At 45.2% G+C, this 25,309-nt stretch overlaps 2 protein-coding genes across 15 annotated transcripts in view; both read right to left on the bottom strand.

Moving 5' to 3' along the window:
• The window catches only part of VPS13D (vacuolar protein sorting 13 homolog D), a 116,605-nt gene extending 107,682 nt beyond the window's left edge, over positions 1-8,923 (bottom strand). For 10 of the 13 annotated variants that reach the window (XR_015950462.1, XM_060276152.2, XM_088671715.1 and 7 more), the window contains exons 1-5: positions 8,403-8,752; positions 3,277-3,447; positions 1,757-1,831; positions 1,213-1,403; positions 200-280 (exon numbers count right to left, since the gene is read on the bottom strand). Coding sequence is in view for 12 of the 13 variants with exons in the window: in XM_060276152.2 (XP_060132135.2) it covers positions 200-280; positions 1,213-1,403; positions 1,757-1,831; positions 3,277-3,373 (444 nt within the window). In the remaining variant the exon portion in view is untranslated. Of the gene's footprint in view, positions 1-199; positions 281-1,212; positions 1,404-1,756; positions 1,832-3,276; positions 3,448-7,650; positions 7,753-8,402 lie in introns of all 13 variants that reach the window. The other 3 variants (XM_088671709.1, XM_088671711.1, XM_088671708.1) reach the window with 2 other exon arrangements.
• Positions 8,924-10,955: 2,032 nt separating this feature from the next.
• Positions 10,956-25,309, bottom strand: part of LOC118087121 (tumor necrosis factor receptor superfamily member 1B) — a 37,003-nt gene continuing 22,649 nt past the window's right edge. Inside the window, exons 5-10 of one of the 2 annotated variants that reach the window (XM_035119473.3) lie at positions 21,142-21,235; positions 19,578-19,771; positions 17,036-17,113; positions 15,194-15,231; positions 13,544-13,781; positions 10,956-12,743 (exon numbers count right to left, since the gene is read on the bottom strand). In XM_035119473.3, coding sequence (XP_034975364.3) covers positions 12,700-12,743; positions 13,544-13,781; positions 15,194-15,231; positions 17,036-17,113; positions 19,578-19,771; positions 21,142-21,235 — 686 coding nt within the window. In that variant the 3' untranslated portion in view covers positions 10,956-12,699. The remainder of the gene's footprint in view (positions 12,744-13,543; positions 13,782-15,193; positions 15,232-17,035; positions 17,114-19,577; positions 19,772-21,141; positions 21,236-25,309) is intronic. The other variant, XM_035119472.3, reaches the window with a different exon arrangement.

The raw sequence follows: 25,309 nt of genomic DNA, 5'->3' as shown, positions 1-25,309 counted from the left end.
GTTCCCTATAATCCATCAATCATATAATTATGATCCCCACAGGCACTCATCATCCATTCACAAGATTTCCTCTCCTATATGCAGTGCTTGCTGCAGCAACCCGAGAATGTGTTCAGGGGGAAGGAAACTTTTCCTCTGCTTGCACACAATTAAGCTGATGGCAGGTGCAGGGAGGAGACTGCCCACCGATCCAACTTACTTCTATGTTTTCTACGATCCGTGCGACGACAGATGCGGTGACCGAATACCAGTAAGATTCTGCTGTCTCTTCCCGCTCTTTCTGAAAGAGAGGAAGAGGAGGGATTCAATCTTGTGCAAGTATGAAAATAACACCTACAAGTGGCTTTGTGGACTAAGCTAGAGGAGAGGAGAGGAGAGGAGATATTCCTGAACACTTGTAGGCTCTTAATCAAAATCAGCCACCAATTTCTCATGTTTGAACATTTAACTGTCTATAACGGAGATGGAGAACTTGTGATCCTACAGATGTTTCTGGGCTAAGAAAGTCCGTGATCTCTAACCATTGGCTATGCTGGCTAACACAACAACATGAAGAAGCCCCAGACTCCCCAATCCTGATGTGTAATAAAGTGCTGTTGCTTACCGACAGCCCCCTAAACAACCAAGATGTTTGAAAGACCTCCTATCATATGGACCTGCCCATTGGTTGAGATAATCTTCCAAGGGCCTACTGCATGTCCCGTTACCAAGAGATTTTGTTGGTGCGAATGTGAAACAGGGTCTTTGCTGTGGCACCACCCCGATTAGCAAATTCTCTCCCTAGGAAGGCAAGACTGGCTTCATCCAGCCTTTTTAGTGGGCAGAAAACACTTTATTATCTTTCCCCAGTACACTTTCTGAATTTGGGAAACATAGATGAATGTACTATTAGGCTATAGCTCTAAGATCAAAGAATATACAATAGCCAAGTTCCTCACTGTAGCCAACAAAATCAGGTCACAGTTAATGGAAAGAGAAATCATGAGTAAATTATGTGGGGGGTTTTGTTTTTTAAAAAACTATTTATTATTGTTTATAGAAAAAGGCACCACTTGTGTGTATGCACATTGCCTTCCAAGGCCATGCCATTTTATTTTAAGAGAAACAAGAATTCGGTTTTCTGGATCTAGCCAGAAGGAATTTGATTTGTGGTTTTAAAGTAATTTCCCTAAATGCAGAGATAGTTTCATTCAAAGCCCCAAAGCAACTCACTTTCCATTTTTCTTCCAGTGCTAATAAAATAGCTGCCTTGCTTTCTCTTTCAAACAGCCTCTCTTTTTCTTCATCGAAATCTTCTTGCTTTTCCGGTGAGCCAATGAGGTGTAATTTCGATACCGATATCACCCATGGATCAACATGAGGGCGATAAAATGGTATCTGTAGTGTTATCTTGCCAATGAAGCCTACAATTGCCAAGGAGAACAATGTCAGTACATATAGAAACATCTTCCCTCTCAAGCTTCCCATTCACTTGAAAAAAACAAAAACCCGTGGGGTGCCAGCAGAGCCAATAAGGCAACAATGTAATGCATATAAATTCCATACATACAGGTAAGGAATATAAATGTCACTTTCGTGACAAGCATTATTGCAAAATGTGATGATCATGCTGCTTAAAGTCACTGGAAGCCGCTGAGATTCACTGCCAATTTATTGTTTTAAAACCACCGGGTCACTATAATAAGAACTTTCTTACAAAGATGTTCCAGTGAATATAACACTTCAACAGCTGCAGAAGCACACTTCTAAAACATACCAGCTTTGACCTCAAAAGGCAGCAAATCCTTCAAGGCCTCTTTCTTGAGTGGTAAATTTTCCAATTCTACAGCACCTGCAAGAACAAATCAGCAAAGCAGATTCTGAAGGGAAAAGACTCCTGTTTCATCATAGTATAGAGAAGTGAGGTAATGAGAAATATATTAAAAGATAGCACAACAACTCATCGTCCGTCCGTCCCCCCCAAAAAAAGCAAGCAGGTCTGAAATACCAAAACCAACTAAGCATCTCTAAAGGTAAAAGTTACAGGTTGTATCCAATACTAGTAGTACTCAGAGCAGACCCACTGAAATCAATGGGTCTATGTCAGTGGTTTTCATCCAGTGTGCCATGGCACCCTAGGGTGCCTTGAATGGTGGCCAGGGGTGCCACAGGCAACACTGGCCTCTGTCCCTCTTTCCTTCCCTCCCTTCTCTGATGCTCTCTCGCATCCCTGTCTTCCAAAGGCTTGCACAGCTGTTTGTTGCAGAAGTCCTGGCTACAGGCTCCCCAGTTGTCTCTAGGGCTGACCAGGGGGTGCTGGGTACCAGGAGCTGAGGTGGCCTTGAAGTAAGCAAACAAGTGGATGAGGGAGCCCAGCCAGCCAGTCTGCCAGCCCTTGCTATTGGGAATGAACAAACAAGTCCCGGCCCCTGTGAGGCAGTGTGAGGAGGCACCTCTCTTTGGGGCAGGGGTTTGGGCAGCTCAGAAACTAGGGGCGGTGACAGTGGCTGCCCAGAGGACTCCCAAGGAGGGGAGGAAACACTCCACAAGTGAAGTGTTCAAAAATGGGTGAGAGGCAAGGGGTGACATAACTGTGCTTCTGAGTCCCACAGTGGTGCCACAGAAATAATGTAATTGGTCAAGGGAACCATGGACACAAAACGGTTGAAAACTTCTGACCTATGTTAACCATGTCCATTAACTTCAATGGGTCTACTCCAAGTAAGACCAGCAATGAATGCAACCCATCATTTGTTTTCTGCCCTTCTCCTAAGAATCTCAGAGTGGTAATTTGGCCACATCACAACAGTGAGAAATAGACTGGGAGATGCCAGCTTGCCCAAAGCTTCAGAGGCAAATGTGATTCCATTAAGCTATAGGACAGGAAGAGATGGAACTACAGGGTCTCGCCACTGGCTCTGATGAAAGACCATTGACTTCTCCTCCTTGAAATCATTCCATTCTGGCTGCTCATTACAAGAACTCTGATACATAAGAAATAGTGCCCAGGCTTGTCTTTTTTCCTCCTGCCCTTTGTGTTGTGCCTTTTAAATCATAAGCCTGAGGACAGTTGCAGTCTTATCATTGACACCTGTAAACTGCTCTAAGGACCTTTACTGGCTGAAGAGTGGAATAAAAATGCTTTAAATAAAGGTGTGTGTTTGAACCTAAGGTGTATATTTGAATCCTCCTCTATTTCTATACTGGTTCCATGGCAGAACATGGAAACAGACTCTGACAAATGTATGGCATGCTTTAAATGAAATTAGTTCTATTTGTAACATTCATGTGCCTTACCTTTCAGAAGAGCTACTGACAGTTGATCTGTGTTCAGGTTGCTGACATACTTGCCGAGGTAGTTGTTGAGAACCCAGGCTATTAATCCCTCCAACATGACTACTTCTTGGGAAAGGGTAGCAAGGACTGCTCTCTCATTCCTGGTTGCTCTCTTCCATAGTTAAGAGGGATCTGCATGAAACGCAGAAGGAGGAATTTAACCTCAAAGGCACATACTGTACACGAAAGCTGCTAAATGCAGCCACCGTTATCACAGCAACAATGAATACTGTCCAGCAGTATCCAGCAAGGAGCCATAGCTAGCCCAGGCACAGAGCATGCACCCTGCATGGAGAAAGGCCCAGGTCTTAAAAGGCCACAGCCTCCCTTATGGACCCGCCCATGGGTTGAAATCCAGGTTCAGTCCCCAGTATTTTCAGGTAAATCTGGGAAGGTCCCCTGCCTGAAAGCCTGGAGAGCAACTACTGTTAGCCACAGCAGACAATACTAGCTAGATGGACCAATGGTCTGACTCCTTCTAAGGCAACTTCCTCTGTTCCTAAAAAGCTGTAGAACAGGCATCCCCAAACTTTGGCCCTCCAGATGTTTTGGACTACAATTCCCATCTTCCCCGACCACTGGTCCTGTTAGCTAGGGATCATGGGAGTTGTAGGCCAAAACATCTGGAGGGCCGCAGTTTGGGGGTGCCTGCTGTAGAATTTTACTCCTTACAAACACCTTGCCAGCATTCCCGATATGAGTTGTTTCTCCTATTAAGCTAATACAGGCTTCCTCAAACTTGGGCCTCCAGATGTTTTTGGCCTACAACTCCCATGATCCCTAGCTAGCAGGACCAGTGGTCAGGGATTATGGGAATTGTAGTATCAAAACATCTGGAGGGCCGAGTTTGAGGAAGCCTGAGCTAGTAAGTTGCAGCACCAGTCACTGCCTCTGAGTCAATAATGCTGCCATTTTCCCCATCCCCAGTCCCAACACGTGGGAGCAAACCACACCATTTTAAAATTCCTTTCCTGATGCTCTTCCTGCCTCTGCACCTGAATAGGGCCCACCCACTTCCCAAGCCACTACTTGTTTCCCCAGTTTTGCTCTCTGCAGACTGCAAAACCCTCATTGGCAAATGTAAAGGTAAAGGTAAAGGGACCCCTGACCGTTAGGTCCAGTCGCAGATGACTCTGGGCTTGTGGTGCTCATCTCGCTTTATTGGCCAAGGGAGCCGGCGTACAGCTTCCAGGTCATAATAATAAATTTTATTTATACCCCATCCTCCCCAGCCAAGACCGGACTCAGGGCGGCTAACACCAAATATAAAAACAGTTAATTAAAATACAGCTTAAAAACAAGATTAAAAACAACATTAAAATTAAAATGCAGCCTCATCAGAAAAAGGAAAAAGGGGGAGGGGATCAAGTTGATCTGTTTTATAAGCCTTTCTTTATTCTGGGTGTTTGGTGGGTATATGAGAGAGAGAGAGAGAGAGAATTAATGAATGACGTTGAACTCATTTGGTGTGGAAATGCAGCACTCCCACTGTGCCCCATGTATTATCATAGGCGACCAAGCCCAGTCACATGTTTTGACCCATCCAGAGTCCCTGTTGTGATCCAACATCTGGACAGAAAGTGGGTCACTGCCAACCATATGAACTTTCCAAAAACCTTCCTGATGCCCTAAATTGATTACGATCTGGCTAACATGTTCAAGTTAGTTAGTAAAACTGCAAAGGTCAATGCTATGTGCAGTAAAGGTAAAGGGACCCCTGACTGTTAGGTCCAGTCGTAACAGACTCTGGGGTTGCGGTGCTCATCTCGCTTTACTGGCCGAGGAAGCCGGCATGGTCCAGGTCATGTGGCCAGCATGACTAAGCCGCTTCTGGCAAACCAGAGCAGCGCACGGAAACGCTGTTTACCTTCCCGCCAGAGCAGTACCTATTTATCTACTTGCTTTCGAACTGCTAGGTGGGCAGGAGCTGGGACCAAGCAACGGGCGCTCACCCCGTCGCGGGGATTTGAACTGGCGACCTTCCGATCGGCAAGCCCTAGGCTCTGTGGTTTAACCCACAGTGCCACCCGCGTCCCGTATGTGCAGTACTCTTACACAAAGTTATTCCAGTAGCCCAAAGTAGGGTTTAAGGCTACAGGAGGGGTCACTGCAGGCTCTGGTATATACCAATGATGTCACTGCCATGCGATAAGGACTAGGATCAATATCCAGACTCAAAGCAGAATCAGATTAACTCTGCAGAGAGCCAGGGAGCAGGCGGGGGGAATCAATCAGTTATTTCATCACCTCAAGAATCTGAGCCCGCTTGGGATGCAGCCCAGACTTTTGCACAGATTCTATTATCTTCTAATTACTGCTATTAACTAGAAGGCACATTTGGGAATGCTTTCTGTTTTTGCAATTGTAACCTTAATTTTGTAATTCTTTACACAGGCAGGGATCGGTCTTCTTCTTAATTACACCACTATAGTATATCGATGTCACAATACTACTACTTAGTGACTCAGGTCCAAAGATCTACTTTATGAATATCCAAGTTCGTGGAGGTTCTAGTGGAACTTTCGACTTTCCCCAAATTCTTCAGACTATTTATGAACTTGCCTCCCTTTCAAAATAAGTGTGTTACAAACAGCATTGCACTGCTCACAAGTCCAAACCTGTCTTGGGCCAACAAAACTAGTTATAAGAAATAAAGGGGAAAACACTGTTCACCCAAAGCCAGGCCTTTTCTTCCACTAACCCGTTTTCTCTCAGTCTCAGCAATCTCACCTCCAAATCTGAAATACAAGATGCATTCTAGAAAGGTAGCTGTGTTAGCTATGTGGCAGTAAAACCACCAAGTGTGGTGCACCTTGCAACTGAGAAATAAGTTCAGGCACCTGCTTTCGTAGGGCAAAGCCCACTTTGTCAAATGCACTGAGTGATTGTATTAACTAGTTGATGGAGAAATTAATGAGTTGTGTACAGATACCATTTCCGCCTAAGAATGCAATAGAAGGGAAAATAATCCAGAGTGAGAAGAACTATCCTGTCCCAACTGGCAATGAACAAACAAAGCAAGAGAAATAGTATACATCAGCATCCTCAAAGAACCAAATTTTAGAACAGTTAATCTGTTCTTGAAAGAGTCACCAACCCTTTTACACCAGAATCTAATTCATCAAACGCAACAATAAATAATAAAGCCATGTCTAATAATAGTTTTGCAATATGAAGTATTTTAGGTGACAGCTAGTGTAGCATAGAAGCCAAGAGATTTGGCAAGAAATCAACTAATTCCAGGTTCAAATCTTGTATCTGCCATGAAGTCACTTTGTGGTCTGTGGAGGGCCATTCTTTGTTCCTGTCAAATCAGCCAATGGGGTTATTACCCATAGCATTGTTGTAAGAGTAACACTAAGATAAAGGATCTAAAAAACTTCTGACCTACATAAATGCTATATGTGGGATAATAATAGCATAATAATAGCCTGCAAAACAGCTTTGGTGTACACTTGGAAAGAGGATAATGGATGTGATTAAAAAGCTCTATAAGATGAATCCTGCTCGATCTGACAAAAGGCCTATCTAGTCCAGCTTCCCACAGAAGTCAACTAGACATAAGAAGAGTCCTGCTAGATCAGACCAAAGGCTCATTTAGTCCTACATCTGTTTTTCAGAGACCAACCAGATGCACATTATGGGATGCTCGCAAACAGGACTTGAGAGCGATAGCACTCTCCTCACTTATGAAACCCAACAACTAGTATTCAAAGGCATACTGTCTTGGGCAGGGGGATAATCACACAGCCATTGGGGCCAGTAACCAAAATCATCCATGAATTTGTGTAATCCACTTTCAAAGCCATCTAGGTTGGTGGCTGCTGTTACATCATGTGGGAGCAAGTTCCATAGTTTAACTATGTGATGTGCGTGAACACGTTTCGTCTGTCCCAAAATGATTCATATGAATTGCGGTATCACAGAAGTCCTTAGACTGTCCATAAGGAAGCTACAACCTTCTATGCTATACCATCATCAATCAGCTATACCTAGGATAATACTATGACCTTACTTCTGAAGGCTATTGTAACTATGACACCACGATAATAGACATGAAGCACTTTTGATGCTTGAAAGCACTAAGCAACTGCTACTCTTCCAAGCTACAAGAAGTGGGGGTGGGCAGGGGGAGAGAGAGATAGAAAGAATGGGAAGAATCCTACCTGCCCCTACCCAGGGCTGCTGCAATGTGGACATAATATACTAAATACTAATCATTATGCAGAAACCACTAGAAACAAATTAAAATGCTATTATTCTCCCACCCGCAACAATGGGGAGGGGGTATGGGTTGAGGGGGAAAATGTGAATATGCTCATTGTACTGACAGACCTCACAGGGATGTATCAAGCCAGCTGCCTGGGGGAAACGTGCAGCAGGAGCTACTGTCCTCCTGACTTGGGTGTTGTTACCTTCACTGCTCCTGGATCTGATCTGGGGGAAAGAGTGCTCATTATCAAGGAGAAGACAGCCAGAAACGCCACTGACATTGGTTGTAACCTTAAGAGCTTGTGCCTGAAATTGCTTTTCCTTCCTTTCTCCCTTCTATTCCCTTTCCCTCCATTGCCATTCCTTGTTCGCCTGACAGCCTTATAAGAAGTGACTTTGTGTAAGCTGCTCTGTTCAGAGAGCCTTTCCAGCTCACATGCTTATGTTTTTCCAGCTTATGTTTTTATTTGCGTTGTAGGCTGTCCATGTGGGATATAAATAAAAAAATATTGTTATACACACACACACACATGCTGGGTATAAGTGCAGCATAGCTAAGTAATAAATTAACTTAACACATAATTTCAACAAATGAGACGGGCACCATTGATTAAAGCACCATATAGACTCGAGAAAGGCTAGGACAGGTGAACCGTTTTCCACGACGCAAACAGCACACGAATACTAAAGGAGGGTGAAATGGGAAGAAGCTCCTTCTACCGGCCGACCTCACAGGGTTTTTCGCAGACGGACACCGAGAGAAGAATTGGTACGAAGCAATGCCAATGGGGGGGGCATACTATTCTCCCCAACGACAACATGGTGGGGGAGGAGGGGGAAAAGAGAATAGGAAGACGCTAATCGCACGGACCTACCTCACGGGGTTGTTGTGAAAGGGAGGGGGGAGAAGCCCAACACTCTGGAGATATATGGACGTGCGAAGCCAAAACCAAGTGCGAAGCTATCGGGCCCCGCCCCCTTTTCCCATCAGGCGTAGCGAGAAAGTCACCTCCTCGCCAGCCAAAGGGAGGGGAAAGGACAGGGCAGCCCAGGCGGGCCTGCGCCGAGTCTCCTTCTCCTCCGCCGCTGCCTCCCGCCTCAGCACTTCCGGCGACGTCGAGTGACGGCCACTTACTTCCCTTTGCCCTTCCGTCCCCGGCGCGCGCGCGAGAGAGAGGGGCGAGCGTACCTGACAATCCTCGCGGGCCGCCGTCCTGCGCTCGCTGTGTGAGCCGTGCCGGGCCCGCCTACCTTCGGCCTGCGTCAGGTCGAGCGCAGAGCGACGGCGCAGGCCGAGAAGCGGGACGCAGAGCCGTCGATCGGATCCGTCGGCCGGGCCGGCGTTTACCGAACGCCATTGTTGGGAGGCCGGGGAAAGCGGGCGTGGCCCGGGGGGGGGGAAGCTCTCGGTTGTCGTGGCAACGGAGGCCGCCCGGTTCAGGCTGCAGTGCTGTGCGCAGGCGCACCTTAACATTGTTGTAGAACGGCGGGATAGAAGCTGCGCTGGCGTAGCTTAATTTGTTAGAAGGGGTCGTTGATGTAATAAGCAAAAACCTGCTCTTATTCCCTTATGGGGTACACAAGAGCCCTTATTTGGTTCTCCATCGGTTGGAGAATATAACAGAGGCGAACCAGAGAATTTTGAGAAGCAAAGCCTTTATTTTTGCTGTTACAGGGTCCTTCCCCTCACGCAGGAGAGCAAGGAAGGAACCCCAAACAAAGGTGTCCTGCCCTTAAATAGAAATTTGAAATTGGTTTCAGCCCACCCCATCACCCATACATCACAGAAGGGATGTAGCCCAAGACCGCCCTCCCTAAATTCATCATAGATACATCATGAAAGGGGAGGTCTGGTGGCAGTAATCTGAGCATCCTGGACCCTGCCCCCTGCTCCCAAAACCTAATCAAGTAAAAAAAGAGAGATATTTACATTTAATATGTAAATCTCTGGCGTGGGTCTCTGGAGTGGAGCAGAGGCGAAGAAGGTGGTGTTGCGAGGGATTCTGGGTAACTGCAGCTGTCAGATTCGGTCACCCCTCTCTGTTCATTAGTAATGGTGTCCTGAACCCCCCCCCCCAATATGATTTTATAACACATAATACAAAGAAGTTATATAAAGCATTAATACTTTTGTAATTCAAACAGCACACATGCACCAAACGACAACAGTAAAATAACATAAAAACATAAATCGGCTCAGCCCATCAAAGTTCTGGTGGAAAAGCCAAGTTTTTGCCTGGCGCTGAATAATGCCAGGTAGACCTCACATATGACAAGGAGCATTCATCCTGATTTGCTTGTGGGGTCTTTATAAGTCTTCCCATTAGTCATTTGTTTGCCCCATCAGTACCAGCTTTGTTTGCACTAGGGCAACAGAGCACAGGTTAAGCCCCCTGCTTTCCTCTGGTGCTGCTGAGTGCCCCGTTTTACTGCCTCCCATTACGATGAATGCCATGTGAAGATCTGAGTGTGTGAAGATGTGGAAGCCACTCAAAATTACCACACAATAGATGTCCCAGTCAGATTTATTTAGATGTAACATAAAGCGATAGATCTGCTTGTCCCACCTGCGGGGTTTTGGTACTTTGGCCTGTCGGGAGAGCACAGGCCCAACAGACACTGGCAAAGCTTGAGGGTTCTTCCTTATATGTCATACCAACAACGAAAATGGTTATGCTATGCAAAGCCTAGTTTCATTTCACGGGGGGTTATCAAGATGGTTCAAAATCATAGATGGAGAGGACTTTTGGGTCCTTCTAGCTCAGAGCTTTCTGCACTGAAAAAAAAACCCAGGTTTCAAATAGGGGTCCCTCCCAGCGCTACCTGGAGATGCCGGGGATTGAACCTAAGACCTTCTGCATGCAAAGCAGCTGCTCCTCCAACGCAACGATAGGATCAGGAGAGACCATTCATTTGAAAGGCAAAGCAAAATTCTTCACTTTTTTTCCTCCAAGGCGTCTCACAAGCAAGCATGTGTAAGGGACATAAAGGTAAAGGGACCCCTGACCATTAGGTCCAGTCGTGACCGACTCGGGTTGTGGCGCTCATCTCACTCTATTGGCCGAGGGAGCCGGCATACAGCTTCCAGGACATATGGCCAGCATGACAAAGTCGCTTCTGGTGAACCAGAGCAGCACACGGAAATGCTGTTTATCTTCCCGCTTGGAGCGGTACCTATTTATCTACTTGCACTTTGAGGTGCTTTCGAACTGCTAGGTTGGAAGGAGCTGGGACCGAGCAACGGGAGCTCATCCCGTCGCGGGGATTTGAACTGCCGACCTTCTGATCGGCAAGCCCTAGACTCTGTGGTTTAACCCACAGCGCTGGGAGGTAGAAAGTGTTGAACACTTGCAACTGAAGCTTTCTCGTGCACAGATGACTAAAATTCCCTCTCTTTTTTTTTTAATAAAACTGCTTTCTCTCCCCACTCAGTGATATATTACATTCCTTTATTTATTTATTTATTACAGCAACTGCACACAATAACATAAATGGAAAAGAATGCAGACTAAAATTCTGGAAAACTACAGTATATTGAATTTAAAAAAGTTTTGAAAAACAAATTCATCATCCCTATTGAACAATGGAAACCTGTTTGGAAGGAAAACATTTGCAATCAAATTGCAGCCATCTTACAGGCCTGGGCCTCTGGAAGTGTGACTGAAAACCCAGCCTTCTGCTTAGATTGGATAACTTAGCCATAGGGAGACACCTTTTCCGGGTCAGATCCAGCTCAGTATTGTTGACACTGACCGGCGGCAGCTCTCCAGGGATGGGGCAGGAGCCTTTCCAAGCTACCTAAGTTTGCCTCGGACCTTTAGGGAACAATGCATGTGATCTGCCACTAAGTTGTAGATGCCCCAAATGACCACAGGAAGCTGCCTTTTACCAAGTCCATCTACCTCAGTATTGTCAACACTGACCGGCAGCGGCTCTCCAGGTTTTCAGACGGGACATTCCTAGCCCTACCCGGAGATACCAAAGATTGGACTTGGAGTTATTTGCATGCAATGCATGTGCTCTGTATACGCTCCCACAGGAAGCTGACTTATGGTCAGACCATTAATCCATCTGGTTCATCTACACAATGACTAACAGTGGCCCTCCAAGGTTTCAGACAGGAGCATTCACAGCCCCGTCTGGAGATGCTGGGGACTGAACCTGGGACCGTCTGCACGCAAAGCGCATGGTTTCACCACAGAGCAACAGCTCTTTTCCAGTTGCTAAAAACACAGGCAGCATTTCTCCACACCCTGGGCAGAGCTTGTCTGGGATTTGAACCCAGGACTTCCTGCACCCTAAGCGAAAATAATACACGTAGGCCAAAAAGCAGGAAGGGGGCAAACTAGGAGGTGATGGAAAGTAAAAGGTGGGATGGAGGCACCGGGGGGGGGGACACATTTTGGGGTGTCAGCTGGCCACGGAATCAGAGCACCATATCACTATAGGTGTGATTTTGGGGCAACGTGGTGATCACCACACTCCAGAATCTGCATCTTTAGTCACCGACAAATCCTGGAATTCCAATACTGTATGTATATTTCTCACAAAGTTCGTTTTCTTCACCTTTTATATATTGCTAAGGAAGCACCTGAGATTCTTTAGAACCCGTGACGGGCTTGTGATCCATTTGTAACATACAAAAACTTCTGTGCCACACTCGGCGAGTCTCCACAAGCCTCCCTCATGTAGCCTTCATGCCCACATCTTGTACGCTCAGTGGAAGTGCCTTCCCCACGCTGTGGTCAAACGCGTCCATATTGTCCTCAACCTCTTCCGCAATCTGCGTCCCGCTCTCCTTTTTCGAGGGGCTTTCTTCCTTCGACAGGGGAAGGTCTTCTGCCAAAGCGCAGTCTCTGGAATCGGAGGCCCCCGGAGCATTCAGCAAGTGGAACGGCAAGCTGTGGTCCGAAGCGTTGCAGATGCTGACTGTGCAACTGACATTGACATGTGTCCCACTGCCGGATTGCTCTGTTATTAAAAAAATAAGAAGGCAAAACCAATTTATAGCTGGCACTTTACTCCACCATAGCTCTCCTTTGTGCATCTTCACTGTGTTGGAGGGGCTGCCGTGTGGTCGGTACATATAAGTACACATGGCGGGACTGAGATTTGGTGGCTGAAAGGTGGCTGAATTTTGGAAGAAGGTGTTTGCTGAGATCGCTCCGATAATTACACAAACGATTGCTCCATCTTTCTACCTGGCGCTTTTGAACCTGTACATAGAAACAGAACTTACATCAACAGCAGCCCAGGGTTGTACTGTATTGCCAAATCCTAATAATTTGGATTCGGAAAAACTTCTGTGTTCTGTTTATAATATGTTGGGGAGGGGAAATCTATCTTGTTAATCATTTGGATTGCTGGCATTCTAGGGTTTAACAAATTACCTTTATTGAAAAGAGAGCTCACAGACTAAAAGTGTCTAAAGGGCAGAGCTTGAATGGCCATTTTTAATATACATAACAGGCACCCCCAAACTTCGGCCCTCCAGATGTTTTGGACTACAATTCCCATCTTCCCCGACCACTGGTCCTGTTAGCTAGGGATCATGGGAGTTGTAGGCCAAAACATCTGGAGGGTCGCAGTTTGGGGATGCCTGATATATAACATGATTTTATTTCTTATACAAATATTGAGGCACACCACACACATGGTGGTTACTCATTGGCAGCAATACATGCAAATGTCTGGTTTGTTTAAAGCTATATAGAACCTTCATTCTCAATAATGCTAGAACTCACAGGGGGAGAACACTTTTATTTTCCGATATCTTTATTATTTGTAAGGAGGACACTCTATTGTCCCTTTGGAGCTGCACTGGACCTTTGCACTTTCATCCTTCCTTGAATACTTTCTGCTTTATATTTTTGATTCTTTGTTTTCTTTCTTGCTATATTTTCATTTTTCTTTTCTTTTGTAACTGATCAATATACCTATTTAAACCACACTACTATTGGGCAACTGATAAATGGAATAAATGAGTACAAGCAGCATGCTCAGGGGAGTTTCTTACTTGAGTTTGCACCGCTGTGATGCACGCAGGTATTTGATGGAGAAGATCTTTGTTGAGTCCTCTCTGTGTTGGTGCTTAAAGTGCCCTCGCTGCTGACCCCGCTGCTTTTCTCAGAGGCTGGTGGGCTATCTAAAGACCCGCTGCTTGAGGCTGAGACCTGAAGGAGATTCTGCTCCTCCTGCAGAGCGTTGGTGTCCTGAGGCCTGTTGGTGGATGCTTTTTCGGGACACGAAAACGGCTAGAAAGCAATGGAGGGCAGAGGTGTCAGACTCAGAGACACACCGACTTTGTGCTCAAGTAACTGACCATCGGCAGGTGCCCCTGACAGAGTTTTCATTTAAATAAAAAAATTAAAAAATCCCCTAAACAGAAAGTTATGAGGCAAAAGGTGCAAGTACCTTTCAAACAATTTATGTGAATTGAGAGTGGCCGTGATGTAGCCACCTTGTCTGTTTTTAGTCCTGTTGTGTTTAGCTGGCACCAGTATGTGAGAGAGATCAATATTATGTTATCTCCACAACCAGGACCAGCCGTACATTAAAGGCATTCAATGAAACAAGAAGCTTGAATTATTCAGGAATAAAGTCTCTGCGTAAAAGGGTCGGGGGTGGTTGCCTCTCTGATTTTACGTTATGCCATGATCCCTAATGGCAGCCTTTTTGCGTTATGCCCCGCCACACCATGGCAGCCATTATGCGGCTGGCACCTCCAACACACACACACAACGTTTGAAATGTGCCCACTGGTTCAAAAAGGTCAGCGACTCACCAATGCAGTGTGGAGGAGTTGTAATTATCTATATTCACCTTTGCCTGAGTATTATCACTAAAATACTCTAACCCAAACTGCAGGCCACAGTTAATATTTAGCTGAGGGCTGATGACCATATAATGTTATTTTTCTGCCCCGTGTAGCAATTGTAATGTGTTGTGCTGTAGTCTTTCCTTGCTTCTTGTCCTTATTTTTATTTATTTGCTTCCTCCTGCTAATCCTTCCCAAGGAAGGAGCCAAGGCGTTATCTAGCCCAACCCTCGGCAATGCAGGAGTCACAGCTTTGGAATGCCTGACAGATGACCTTCCAAACGCTGTTTAAAAACCTCCAACGAAGGAGAACCCGCCACCTTCCTAGGTAGTCTGTTATTACGTAGAAACATAGAATTGTAGAGTCGGAAAGGGCCCTGAGGATCATCCAGTCCAACCCCCCTGCAATGCAGGAATATGCTGCTGACCCATGTGGGGATCGAACCTGCAACCTTGGCACTATCAGCACCACGCTCTTGTGTAGTGGCCCAAAGGGCCATAATGAATGTGATCATGTGAACCCCTATAAATCCTTGATTATGTTTCTAATGTTTCTAATAGAGAAGTTATGGTAATCTGCTGCTTTAAGAAACTGATGATTCGGCAAGATGCCGTCCCCCACTGGGACAGAAGGACAGCTAATATGTCAATCACAAAGATACAGCTCATGCTAGAACCATAGCTGCCAAGTTTTCCCTTTTCTCGCGAGGAAGCCTATTCAGCATAATGGAAAATCCCTTTAAAAAAGGGATAACTTGGCAGCTATGGGAGGAGCACCCATGCGTCGTATAGTTGGAGATGAAAATACAAGATTCTTTCCTTTATATTGGAAGAGAGGCTGTCACTCACCTGTTTTTCCTTGGCAAAAGGCAGTATGTAAAGGTGGCCTGCCAAAGAGAAAAATCACAAATTACAAATTAACCTCCCTTCATGCAAAACTAGTTTCTGCAAAAGCCCACAGAGAGATGGGTGAATTTGTCAATTTTGGTTTCTCTCGGCTTCTCATTTCTTCCCATCTTTTAGCTATAAACCAGGACAAGGACAGGGAACTGGATCCATCTTTCCCCAACCCCTGTGGGTAACTTTGACAGCTGGGCTGGGGCTGCCCACCTGTTGACCACCTGACGTCACAATGTGGCCACACAGTACTTTGCAAGCACCCCTATGGTCGCTGGTGGGGAGCTGACAATCAGAGATCTATGCATTGGAAGATGCCCCAAATGTGTAGCTCTTGCGACACAATTATCAGAATAATTCAGCTACCTATGCCAATTGCCATTGCATGTGGCTAGCAAGAGTTACAGGAATGGCCAGCTCACCATATCATTTAGAGAAACTAACCTATTGGACCCATTCTCAGTAGCCAAATTGTACATACTAATTCTCCCCTAACCGCTGAAGGAGGCCAATTGGGTCTAAAAGCCTTTGACTAAATTTGTTGTTATTCATTAGCCACGCAAGTATTTCGATCAGTCTCAGACCTAAACAGAACAGGTTAAATTGTCATTGTATTATCCTTTGCGGTTTTCTCCGTTTCAACGGCATGCTTATATTTCCACATTGTGTTAAAGTTGTATTTTATTTTCTTATAATGTTTAGAAACATTCCCCCCCCCCATTCCTACCCAACTTAAATCTTTGAGTTTTATATCGTGGAGATAAAGCATCCTTTTATCATGTTGCACAGTTACTAAGAGAACATCTGTTCTTATGCATTGGGCTGCCTGGCTTTCTGTGCTCCAGAAATATCCATTGTCATTTTTTGGAAGCTGTGTGTGTTTACTGCCGCTGGGAGCATAGCCAAGATTCCAATTTCATTCTTTTCTCTGATTTCCGGCTAAGAGCTCTTGCAACTTAGAAAGATATAATACTGCCCCCCCCCCGAAAGTTGGGAAAGAGAGAAAACTGGGGCGGCAGGCAGCCAGAGTATTTCGAAGCTATGTAAGTAAATGTTGGTAAGATCACTGAGACTTAGGATTGCACAGTTGGAAGGTACCCCAATGATCATCTAGTCCAGCCACTTGCAATGCAGTAATAGGACAGAAGAGTCTAGGGTTGCCATGCCTAGTGGAAAGCCAGCAACAGAGAGGAATGGAAATACAGGCAGGAGGGGACACTGTACTAGGGGAATAAAGAGTTGGACTGTATAATGGAGGACAAAACAAAACAAACAAAATGGGGGCTTATCATACCTCCCAAGTTGCTGTCAGAGAAATAAGGGACCGGGCCGGAAGCAGCAGACCGGAAGTAGCGCTGCCGCCATTTTGGAACTGGGCGGAGCATGCTCAGAAGTGACTTTTGATGCTGCTTTGCCAAGTTCCAAAATGGCCACCATGCCAGAAGTCACACTGCAGCCATTTTGGAACTGGGCAGAGCAGCATCAAAAGTCGCTTCTGAGCATGCTCCGCCCAGTTCCAAAATGGCCGCCGCGGCAGAATAAACCGGGGGAAAACAAAAAAAATCCGTTTTTTCAGCTAGGAACAGCTGGGAAAACGGAGATTTCCCGGGGAAAACGGGAGACTTGGCAGCTATGGGGCTTATAATGAAAGAGAGGACAATGGAGGACTTTGATTATTTTCACCACCAGGGGGAGCTCTGAGTGCAAGAGACCACCAGGGGTTCTGAGGATCTCTGGGACCAGAGTCAGGGATGCGGTTTAGTTATTTCCTCAGCAGTTCTTCACATGGCTCACCTTTTTTCCTCAAAGCAAAACAGGCACAAGTCCCTCCGATCAGTGCAAATATGGCACACGCCACTCCAGCCACCAAACCTGGGAAAACAAACGACGGCAATGATAGGAACCCCAATGCGAAACCCAGAAAAACACAACTTCCAACGCTTCCAACTTCCATCTGGGAAACGCACACTAGGGTTTTAAAATGTCAGATTTCTAGGAACTTTGAAGTGTACTGGGTGAGGGGGGAGTCAGTTTCAAAAATGTAAATGATGGGAGAAATCAAACTTTATGCCGCCTTATCAAACCTAGACTGGACTTCAAGAAGAAGGGTTTAAATCCGAGTCCTCAAAATCAGCCAGGGTGAAATGTCCTTTTTTGGTTGTTCTGCTGTGAATGTTACATAATAATAATAATAATAATAATAATAATAATAATAATAATAATAATAATGGTAGTAGTAGTAGCAACCCTTATCGCTGTTCTTTTACCGCACTTCTAAGTGCTCAAAGCACGCAACACATGTTATCCAGCTTGCTGTGATCTTTTATTTGTTTATTACCTCGATTTCCTAACCAGCTTTCCCAGGGCAGGTTTACAGCAACACAGTTATAAAAGCAGTTATGCAATCAAACGGTTATGAAACCAAGCACAACAGTCCCAACCAAAACAGAGCAGGTTCTGGATTTCGACAAAAGTGATGGGTCCCCAAAACAAAACAGCTTAACAGTGAAAGAGCAGAGCAAAGAGGTGTATCTATAACACCTGGCAGAAGCTGGGTGCACCTCTGTAGGGAAGGAGTTCTACCTTTAGGGGCTGACACAGAGAAGGCCCCCTTTCCCCACATTCCTGACCGTGGCAGCACTACCAAGAGAGCCCCCTCTGCAGATCTTAACACCCAAGAGGACCCTTAGGGATGGAGGCTAAAGTCCTACCTGGCAAAGTTTTTTTCTTCATGGGCCATTTGAAAATTGATAAGGGCCTTGACGGACCATATAATGTTATTTTTCTGCCCCGTGTAGCAATTGTAATGTGTTGTGCTGTAGTCTTTCCTTGCTTCTTGTCCTTATTTTTATTTATTTGCTTCCTCCTGCTAATCCTTCCCAAGGAAGGAGCCAAGGGGTCATCTAGTCCAACCCTCGGCAATGCAGGAGTCACAGCTTTGGAATGCCTGACAGATGACCTTCCAAACACTGCTTAAAAACCTCCAACGAAGGAGAACCCGCCACCTTCCTAGGTAGTCTGTTATTGCGTAGAAATATAGAATTGTAGAGTCGGAAAGGGCCCTGAGCATCATCCAGTCCAACCCCCCTGCAATGCAGGAATATGCTGCTGACCCATGTGGGGATCGAACCTGCAACCTTGGCACTATCAGCACCACGCTCTTGTGTAGTGGCCCAAAGGGCCATAATGAATGTGATCATGTGAACCCCTATAAATCCTTGATTATGTTTCTAATAGAGAAGTTATGGTAACCTGCTGCTTTAAGAAACTGATGATTCGGCAAGATGCCGTCCCCCACTGGGACAGAAGGACAGCTAATATGTCAATCACAAAGATACAGCTCATGCTAGAACATAAGTTGATAAATGGTACAGATGGCTACACGTAACACAGGTTCCCAACATGTATACAGTGGTACCTTGACTTCCGAAGGCGATCCGTTCCGCGGCGCTCTTCAGAAGTCGAATTCTTCGGTTATTGAAGCGCCCGTTCTGCACATGCGTAAAGCGAGATTTTGCCCTTCTGCGCATGCGCGGACCGCGTGTGCAGAACGCGCACGGGGCGAAAAGCAGGGAAAAGACTTCCGGGTAACCTGACTTCGGAAGTTGAAACTTTTGGAAGTCGAGTTACTCGTAAGTCGAGGTACCACTGTACTAATGTAACAGATCACAGTGAGAATCAAAGTTTAGTTAGCAATGCTTATTGCCATAGCTGTCAAGTTCTCCCTTTTTTTAAAAGGGAAATTCCCTTATGCTGAATAGGCTTTCCTCGCAAGTAAAGGGAAAACTTGACAGCTATGCTTATTGCGAATGCGTATTAAACATGAAATGAGGTAATGATGTACATGATTGGTTAAAATTAAAATCCTTTGTTTGAAATGTTATAAATACCCCTGCCCGGACCTTTGGGGGGTGGGTTGCAGTTTTGCGAAAAGATTCGACTGTAACCTATTGCTTTGCAATAAACAACAATGGACTCATAGCTCCTCTTGTCTCGGAGTTTTATTGCCGTAACTCAGAAGATAAGCCATTTTTGGCTTACAACACTCTAACCAGCTGAGCTATCCAGGTTCCTGCGGTGGTTGAGATGCATTCCTTTGATGCAAGGTGCTTTGAGCATGCTTTTCTTTGTGGGGGGACGGGGACGGGGACTACGAACGAACTACGAACAAACGAGTCCATCCCAACCCCTGCCTGGAAATGGCGAGAATTGAATCTGAGACCTGGCACTGCAGCACTGTGACCCCCCCCCCTCTCCAAAAGAGGAACGTGACCCCAGCTCTCTCTGTACACTGCCTAGAAGTTAAGTTCGTTCCTCCGCCCACCACAATGCTCACCAGCAATTTGAGACATGTCTGCTGGAGGCTGTTGCAGAACCTTCTGTGTCTTCTCTGTCGGACTCCTGGTGACCCAATGACTCTTTGCTGTGACTGTGGTGCCCAGAGGAGCTGCCATGGTGCCAACAGGCACACTGAGATCGCTGCAAACTGCATCATGGGTGCTGTTTCCGGGGGCGATTTCTGATTCACATCTGTGAGGAACCAAAACAACGGGAGAAGGAAAGTGAAGAATCGGAAAGAACCAGGAAAGTGTATGCTTGTGACAGTTAAACCAATCAGAGAATTGCAGAGAAGAATGGCAAACTAAGCGGCTGGATTATGCCGAAATGGCAAAACTGACCGGAAAGCTCAGGAACCAAGAGGACCAAAACTTTAATAAAGAACAGGGAAAAATTATAATTTACTTGAGAGATCACTGTAAGCAGATGAAAACATTAGCAGGATTGCAATAACACTTGTAATGTAGAAGATAAAGGTAAAGGTAAAGGGACCCCTGACCATTAGGTCCAGTCGTGACCGACTCTGGGGTTGCACGCTCATCTCGCATTATTGGCCGAGGGAGCCGGCGTATAGCTTCCTGGTCATGTGGCCAGCATGACAAAGCCGCTTCTGGCAAACCAGAGCAGCACATGGAAACGCCGTTTACCTTCCCGCTGTAGCGGTTCCTATTTATCTACTTGCATTTTGACGTGCTCACCCCGTCACAGGGATTCGAACCGCCGACCTTCTGATCAGCAAGCTCTAGGCTCAGTGGTTTAACCACAGCGCCACCTGGGTCCCTTAATGTAGAAGATACTATGGACAAAATGGAGAGACATAAAATTTGGATGATGAAATAATATGCAGTTGATAATATTTTTTTGATAATAGGACACATGGATGGGAAGGTGGGAAGTCTAGAGATTCGGCGAAATCTCTAAACATGGGTTTGTATTTTGTATTGTAATTTTGTATTTTGTACTTGTAAAATCAAATAAAAATTATTTTGGGGGTGGGGGGAGAATTGGAAGGCACCCAATGGGTCATCTTATCCAACCCTCTGGAACCACAGCTAATATTTTTTAAATAATACTAAACTTTAAGGCAGTAACTAATGGGGACTAAGGTCACTGGTACAGCAGCTGCTTTCCATGTAGAACGTCCCAGGACCCAGCCTTCCCAAACCTGGAATTATTATGATTAAAATCTGTATACTACCCTTCATCCGGAGATCACTGGGCAGTTCACAACATAAAAATACAAAATGAGAACTGAAAATACATTTTAAGAAAAGCTAAAAACAAACAAACCAATTACCCTCCTCCCACAAACACATTAAAAATACCATGTAATGTTTAATCAGCCAAAGGCCTGGTTATAGAGGAACGTGTTTGTGCGCGTGTGTTCTTAAAGGTCACTTGGGTTTTGCATTGCCAGTATTTAAGGTTCAAAGAAGGGTCTGTGCACTCCATCACCACGAAAACCCGCTTCAACTTTAAAGGAAGAAGCAGGACCGCTCCCTCCCTTTGCAAGGCTGCCACCTGTGTATCTGCATCTTTGGTGGAGAGATGGGGCAACTTACATCCTGTGAGGCCTGCAGGAGGCGCTGTGAGACTCCACATCTGAAAATGTGCCTGGACCGCAGGGCGCACATTCCACGTCGCTCTTTTCTGTGCCTACAAACAAACAAACGGGCATTTAAAAAAGTTCTGGTTAGTCACGTCCACAGAAACATGAGAGCGGGAAATGGCTCAGAATCCCAGATGCTTTGGAGTTCAACTCCCAGAGGAAACACAGTTTCCAGGTTTTTAAAGAGAGAGAGAGTTATATATATATATATATATATATATATATATATATATAATTAAATTTTCTGTTTTACAATTTAAAGTACTCATTTTTACATCCTTAAGATATCAGTGACTCCCCTTCTCTTTCCACAGTTCATTTAATATCATAAATCCCTGCATATTTTACAAAAAAAAACTATACCATTCAGTATTCCATTATTACGTCCATAAAAACTTATTTACAAAACTTATTCTCTTAATGCTGCCAGCGTTTTCAGCCGTACACAATTCTTTCCCATATATTCAACAGAGAGAGTTTCTAGCATTTGTGGAAGTTGATACATAAGATAAAGGCCACATTCACACCATACATTTAAAGCACTTTGACCCCTACTCTCATGGCTTCCCCGCAAAGAATTCTGGGAGCTGTAGTTTGTTAAGGGTTCCTGAGAGTTGTTAGGAGACACACACACACACACACCATAGCTGCCAAGTCTCCCGCTGAAAAATGCGGGATCAGCAGCAGCGCAGCACCAGAAGTCGCTTCTACGCATGTCTGGACATGCGTAGAAGCAACTTCCGGTGCCGCGCTACCCATGTCTGGGCACCGGAAATCGGGCAGCGCCGGCACCCAAAATGGAGCCTCCCTGGCAGGTAGGAAATCCGGGGGATTTACGGGATTTTTTCCAATCCAGGCTACCAGCGGGAAACGGTTTAAAATACGGGGGTTTCCCGCGAAAAATGGGAGACTTGGCAGCTATCACACACACACACACACACACACACACACACACACACACACACACACCATCCCCCCCCCCGGAGTGGTTTATCAATCCCTCTTTATAGTATCTGAAGAAGTGTGCATGCACACAAAAGCTCATACCAATGACAAACTTAGTTGGTCTCTAAGGTGCTACTGGAAGGATTATTTTTTTCTTTATAGGGAATTTTGGGAGTTGCAGCTCTGTGTAAGAAATCTCCTAATAACTCTCAGCACTCTTAACAAACTACAGGCACCCAGAATTTGTGGTAGTTGGCAGAGGGAGGAAGCCACAACTGTTTAAATTTGATGGCCCGTGTTTGGATATTTGAGGGGTGTAACTTAGATGATGGAGCTCCAGAGGGAAGCACCCATGGCGGTTCAAATTATAAGAAAGGAAACTTTGACAAAACAGTAGGAAGAGCTTCCAGGCAACATAAAGCAATGAGAGGAATAGCACCTGTACATTTTAGGTGGTCCCCCATGCCAGCTGTACTCCGAGCAGACCAATTGCAATAAACAGACCTGATGAACTTAATTGATTTCAGTGGGTCTACTTTGAGTAGGACTTAGTTGGATACAACTGGCCACATCCACCCCGTCCATTTAAAAGTGCTGCGATATCACTTTGGTGGTGGACTCTTCTTCGCTGAAGGATTTTAAACGGAGGTTGGACAGACACCCGTCGGGGATTCTCGAACCGTGATGCAGCGGGTTGGACTAGATGACCCCTTGGGATCCCTTCCTACTCAACAGTTCTATGATTCTACAACAGCACTCTGCCCACCTGCAGCTCCCAGCAGCTGGCACCCAGAGGCCTAATTCAGGAGAGATCCTGCACGACTACCATTGCAGCGGTGCCAAATAACTCTTTTTGGAAACTTTGGGTGTTGCAAAGCAACTTATAAGCTTCGCAAAGACCTTTTGTGTGTGTGTGTGTGTGTGTGTGTGTGTGTGTGTGTGTGTGTGTGTGTGAAGTTTAGCATTTCTTTGCCTGAGCCACACAGTTTTACTGGCTCTTTGCCACACTCCAAATCTCTCCCCGCATTATCGGTCACTGCCCTTTCCCCTCCCTGTGTAAACTTCCCCTTCCTGCCAGTGACTTTTGCACAACAACAAAACCGCCTACAACATGCAGGTCAGAGATTGTGCTCCGTTGTGTTCCCAGTCAGCTCTGGCTCTGCTTCCTTGGCTTCCTGGCGCCTCATTCCTACCTGACATGCTACCTGCCTCTCTCTGTATCTGCCCTGATTGCCTTTCCGGAATTGAGCTATGGAAAAGCCATAGCTCAGGGGCAGAGAATCTGCTTTGCATGCAGAAGGTCCCAGGTTCAGTTTTACAGAAAGAAGGTTTTAGGTCATGTGGGTACAGCAACAGAGTTTACCCCCTGGTATATTTCACGCAGGGATGGGAAGCCTGGGCCCTTTGAGATGTTGCTGGCCTATAACCCCCACCATGTCTTTATTTATTTATAAACATATTTAATTATCGCTGTATCAAATATATATAAATATATATACGCAAACATCACAGCAGTTTACAACAATATAAAAAACCATAAACCGTACAACCAACCAACCCCCCAAAAAACTATAAAATCATAAAAATTTAAAAGAAAAAAGAAAAATTTAAAACAAACATCAGTAGGCTGTCAGGTTGGGGAATGTACTCTTAATTGCCTGGATAAAAAAGGTAAAGGGACCCCTGACCATTAGGTCCAGTCGTGACCGACTCTGGGGTTGCGCGTTCATCTCGCATTATTGGCCGAGGGAGCCGGCGTGTAGCTTCCAGGTCATGTGGCCAGCATGACAAAGCCACTTCTGGCGAACCAGAGCAACACACGGAAACGCCGTTTACCTTCCCGCTGTAGCGGTTCCTATTTATCTACTTGCACTTTTGACGTGCTTTCGAACTGCTAGGTTGGCAGGAGCTGGGACCGAGCAACGGGAGCTCACCCCGTTGCAGGGATTCGAACCGCTGACCTTCTGATCAGCAAGCCCTAGGCTCAGTGATTTAACCCACAGCGCCACCTGGGTCCCAAATTGCCTGGATAGGCCTGGCAAAATAAAAGGTTTTCAGCAGGCATTTTAAAGTTGGCCCAGAAGGCGCTTGCTGAATCTCTAGTGGCAGGGTATTCCACTTAGAAACACTGCATTATGATCTTACCACAGCAATTATATATATATATATATATATATATATAACAACCAAAGATTGAATGATATGGAGATGCAACGTAATTCTCTGCTTGACGGGGGACATGCTCTCCATGTCATTTGGGTATTACAGCCACATCTCAGGTGCCAGCTTACTTATAATCTTCCTATTGCCAGTCACCATTTTGCTTTTTATCAAAGCATACTTTGTCTTCCCCTCTAACATCCTTTTTCACAGATTTACCAAGGGTCGAGTCTCAGTTTTATGTTCATGTGACAATTGCTCAATTGAATCCCTTCAGCATATAGTGTTCGTATGTCCCTTATATAGTGCTGTTCGGAAAACTCTATTGAGCCCATTACTCCAGAAATCGTCTGGGTATCCGACAGAGTTGCAGCTTGCCTTCCTACTGCAAGACTCAGATTCCTGTATAACCTTACAATTGGCAAAAAATTTAACCTCTGTTTTGTCTTGTAAGAGACGTAACGGATTGTTGTATACAATTTGAAATTCTTTTTATTCATTATATTTTTATTCCTAACTCTTTATTCCTATGTCTGTATATCCTTTATGCTAATTATTATTATTTTTTACCAATTGTAATTATTCACGAGTGTCTTGCTCGTTTTGTATGTTTTGCATGTTGTCGTATGTTTATGTTTTGTATTTTTATGAGCTTAAAGCTGCAATAAATTTGATTTGATTTGATTTGCTATTCTACAGGACTGGAGAAATGACACTTAAAGGCTTGATTTCTCATTGGCATCAAATGAGCCTCACCAACTCTGGGAACAACTAGAGACACTAGCCATTGGCCCTGCTGGTTGGGGCTGGCAGTAGATGTAGTCCCCAAAGGCCATCCATTTCCTAACTCGAGTCACACAGAAGCCAGAAGTTCACACACATAATAATAATAATAATAATAATAATAATAATAATAATAATAATAACAACAACAATACTGTAATAATAATTTATTATTTATACCCCGCCCATCTGGCTGGGTTTCCCCAGCCACTCTGGGCGGCTTCCAACAGAAA

The sequence above is a fragment of the Zootoca vivipara genome, chromosome 6 (assembly GCF_965207765.1).
Source record: "Zootoca vivipara chromosome 6, rZooViv2.hap1.1, whole genome shotgun sequence".
Lineage (NCBI taxonomy): Eukaryota > Metazoa > Chordata > Lepidosauria > Squamata > Lacertidae > Zootoca > Zootoca vivipara.
This window is presented reverse-complemented; position numbering and strand designations above follow the sequence as displayed.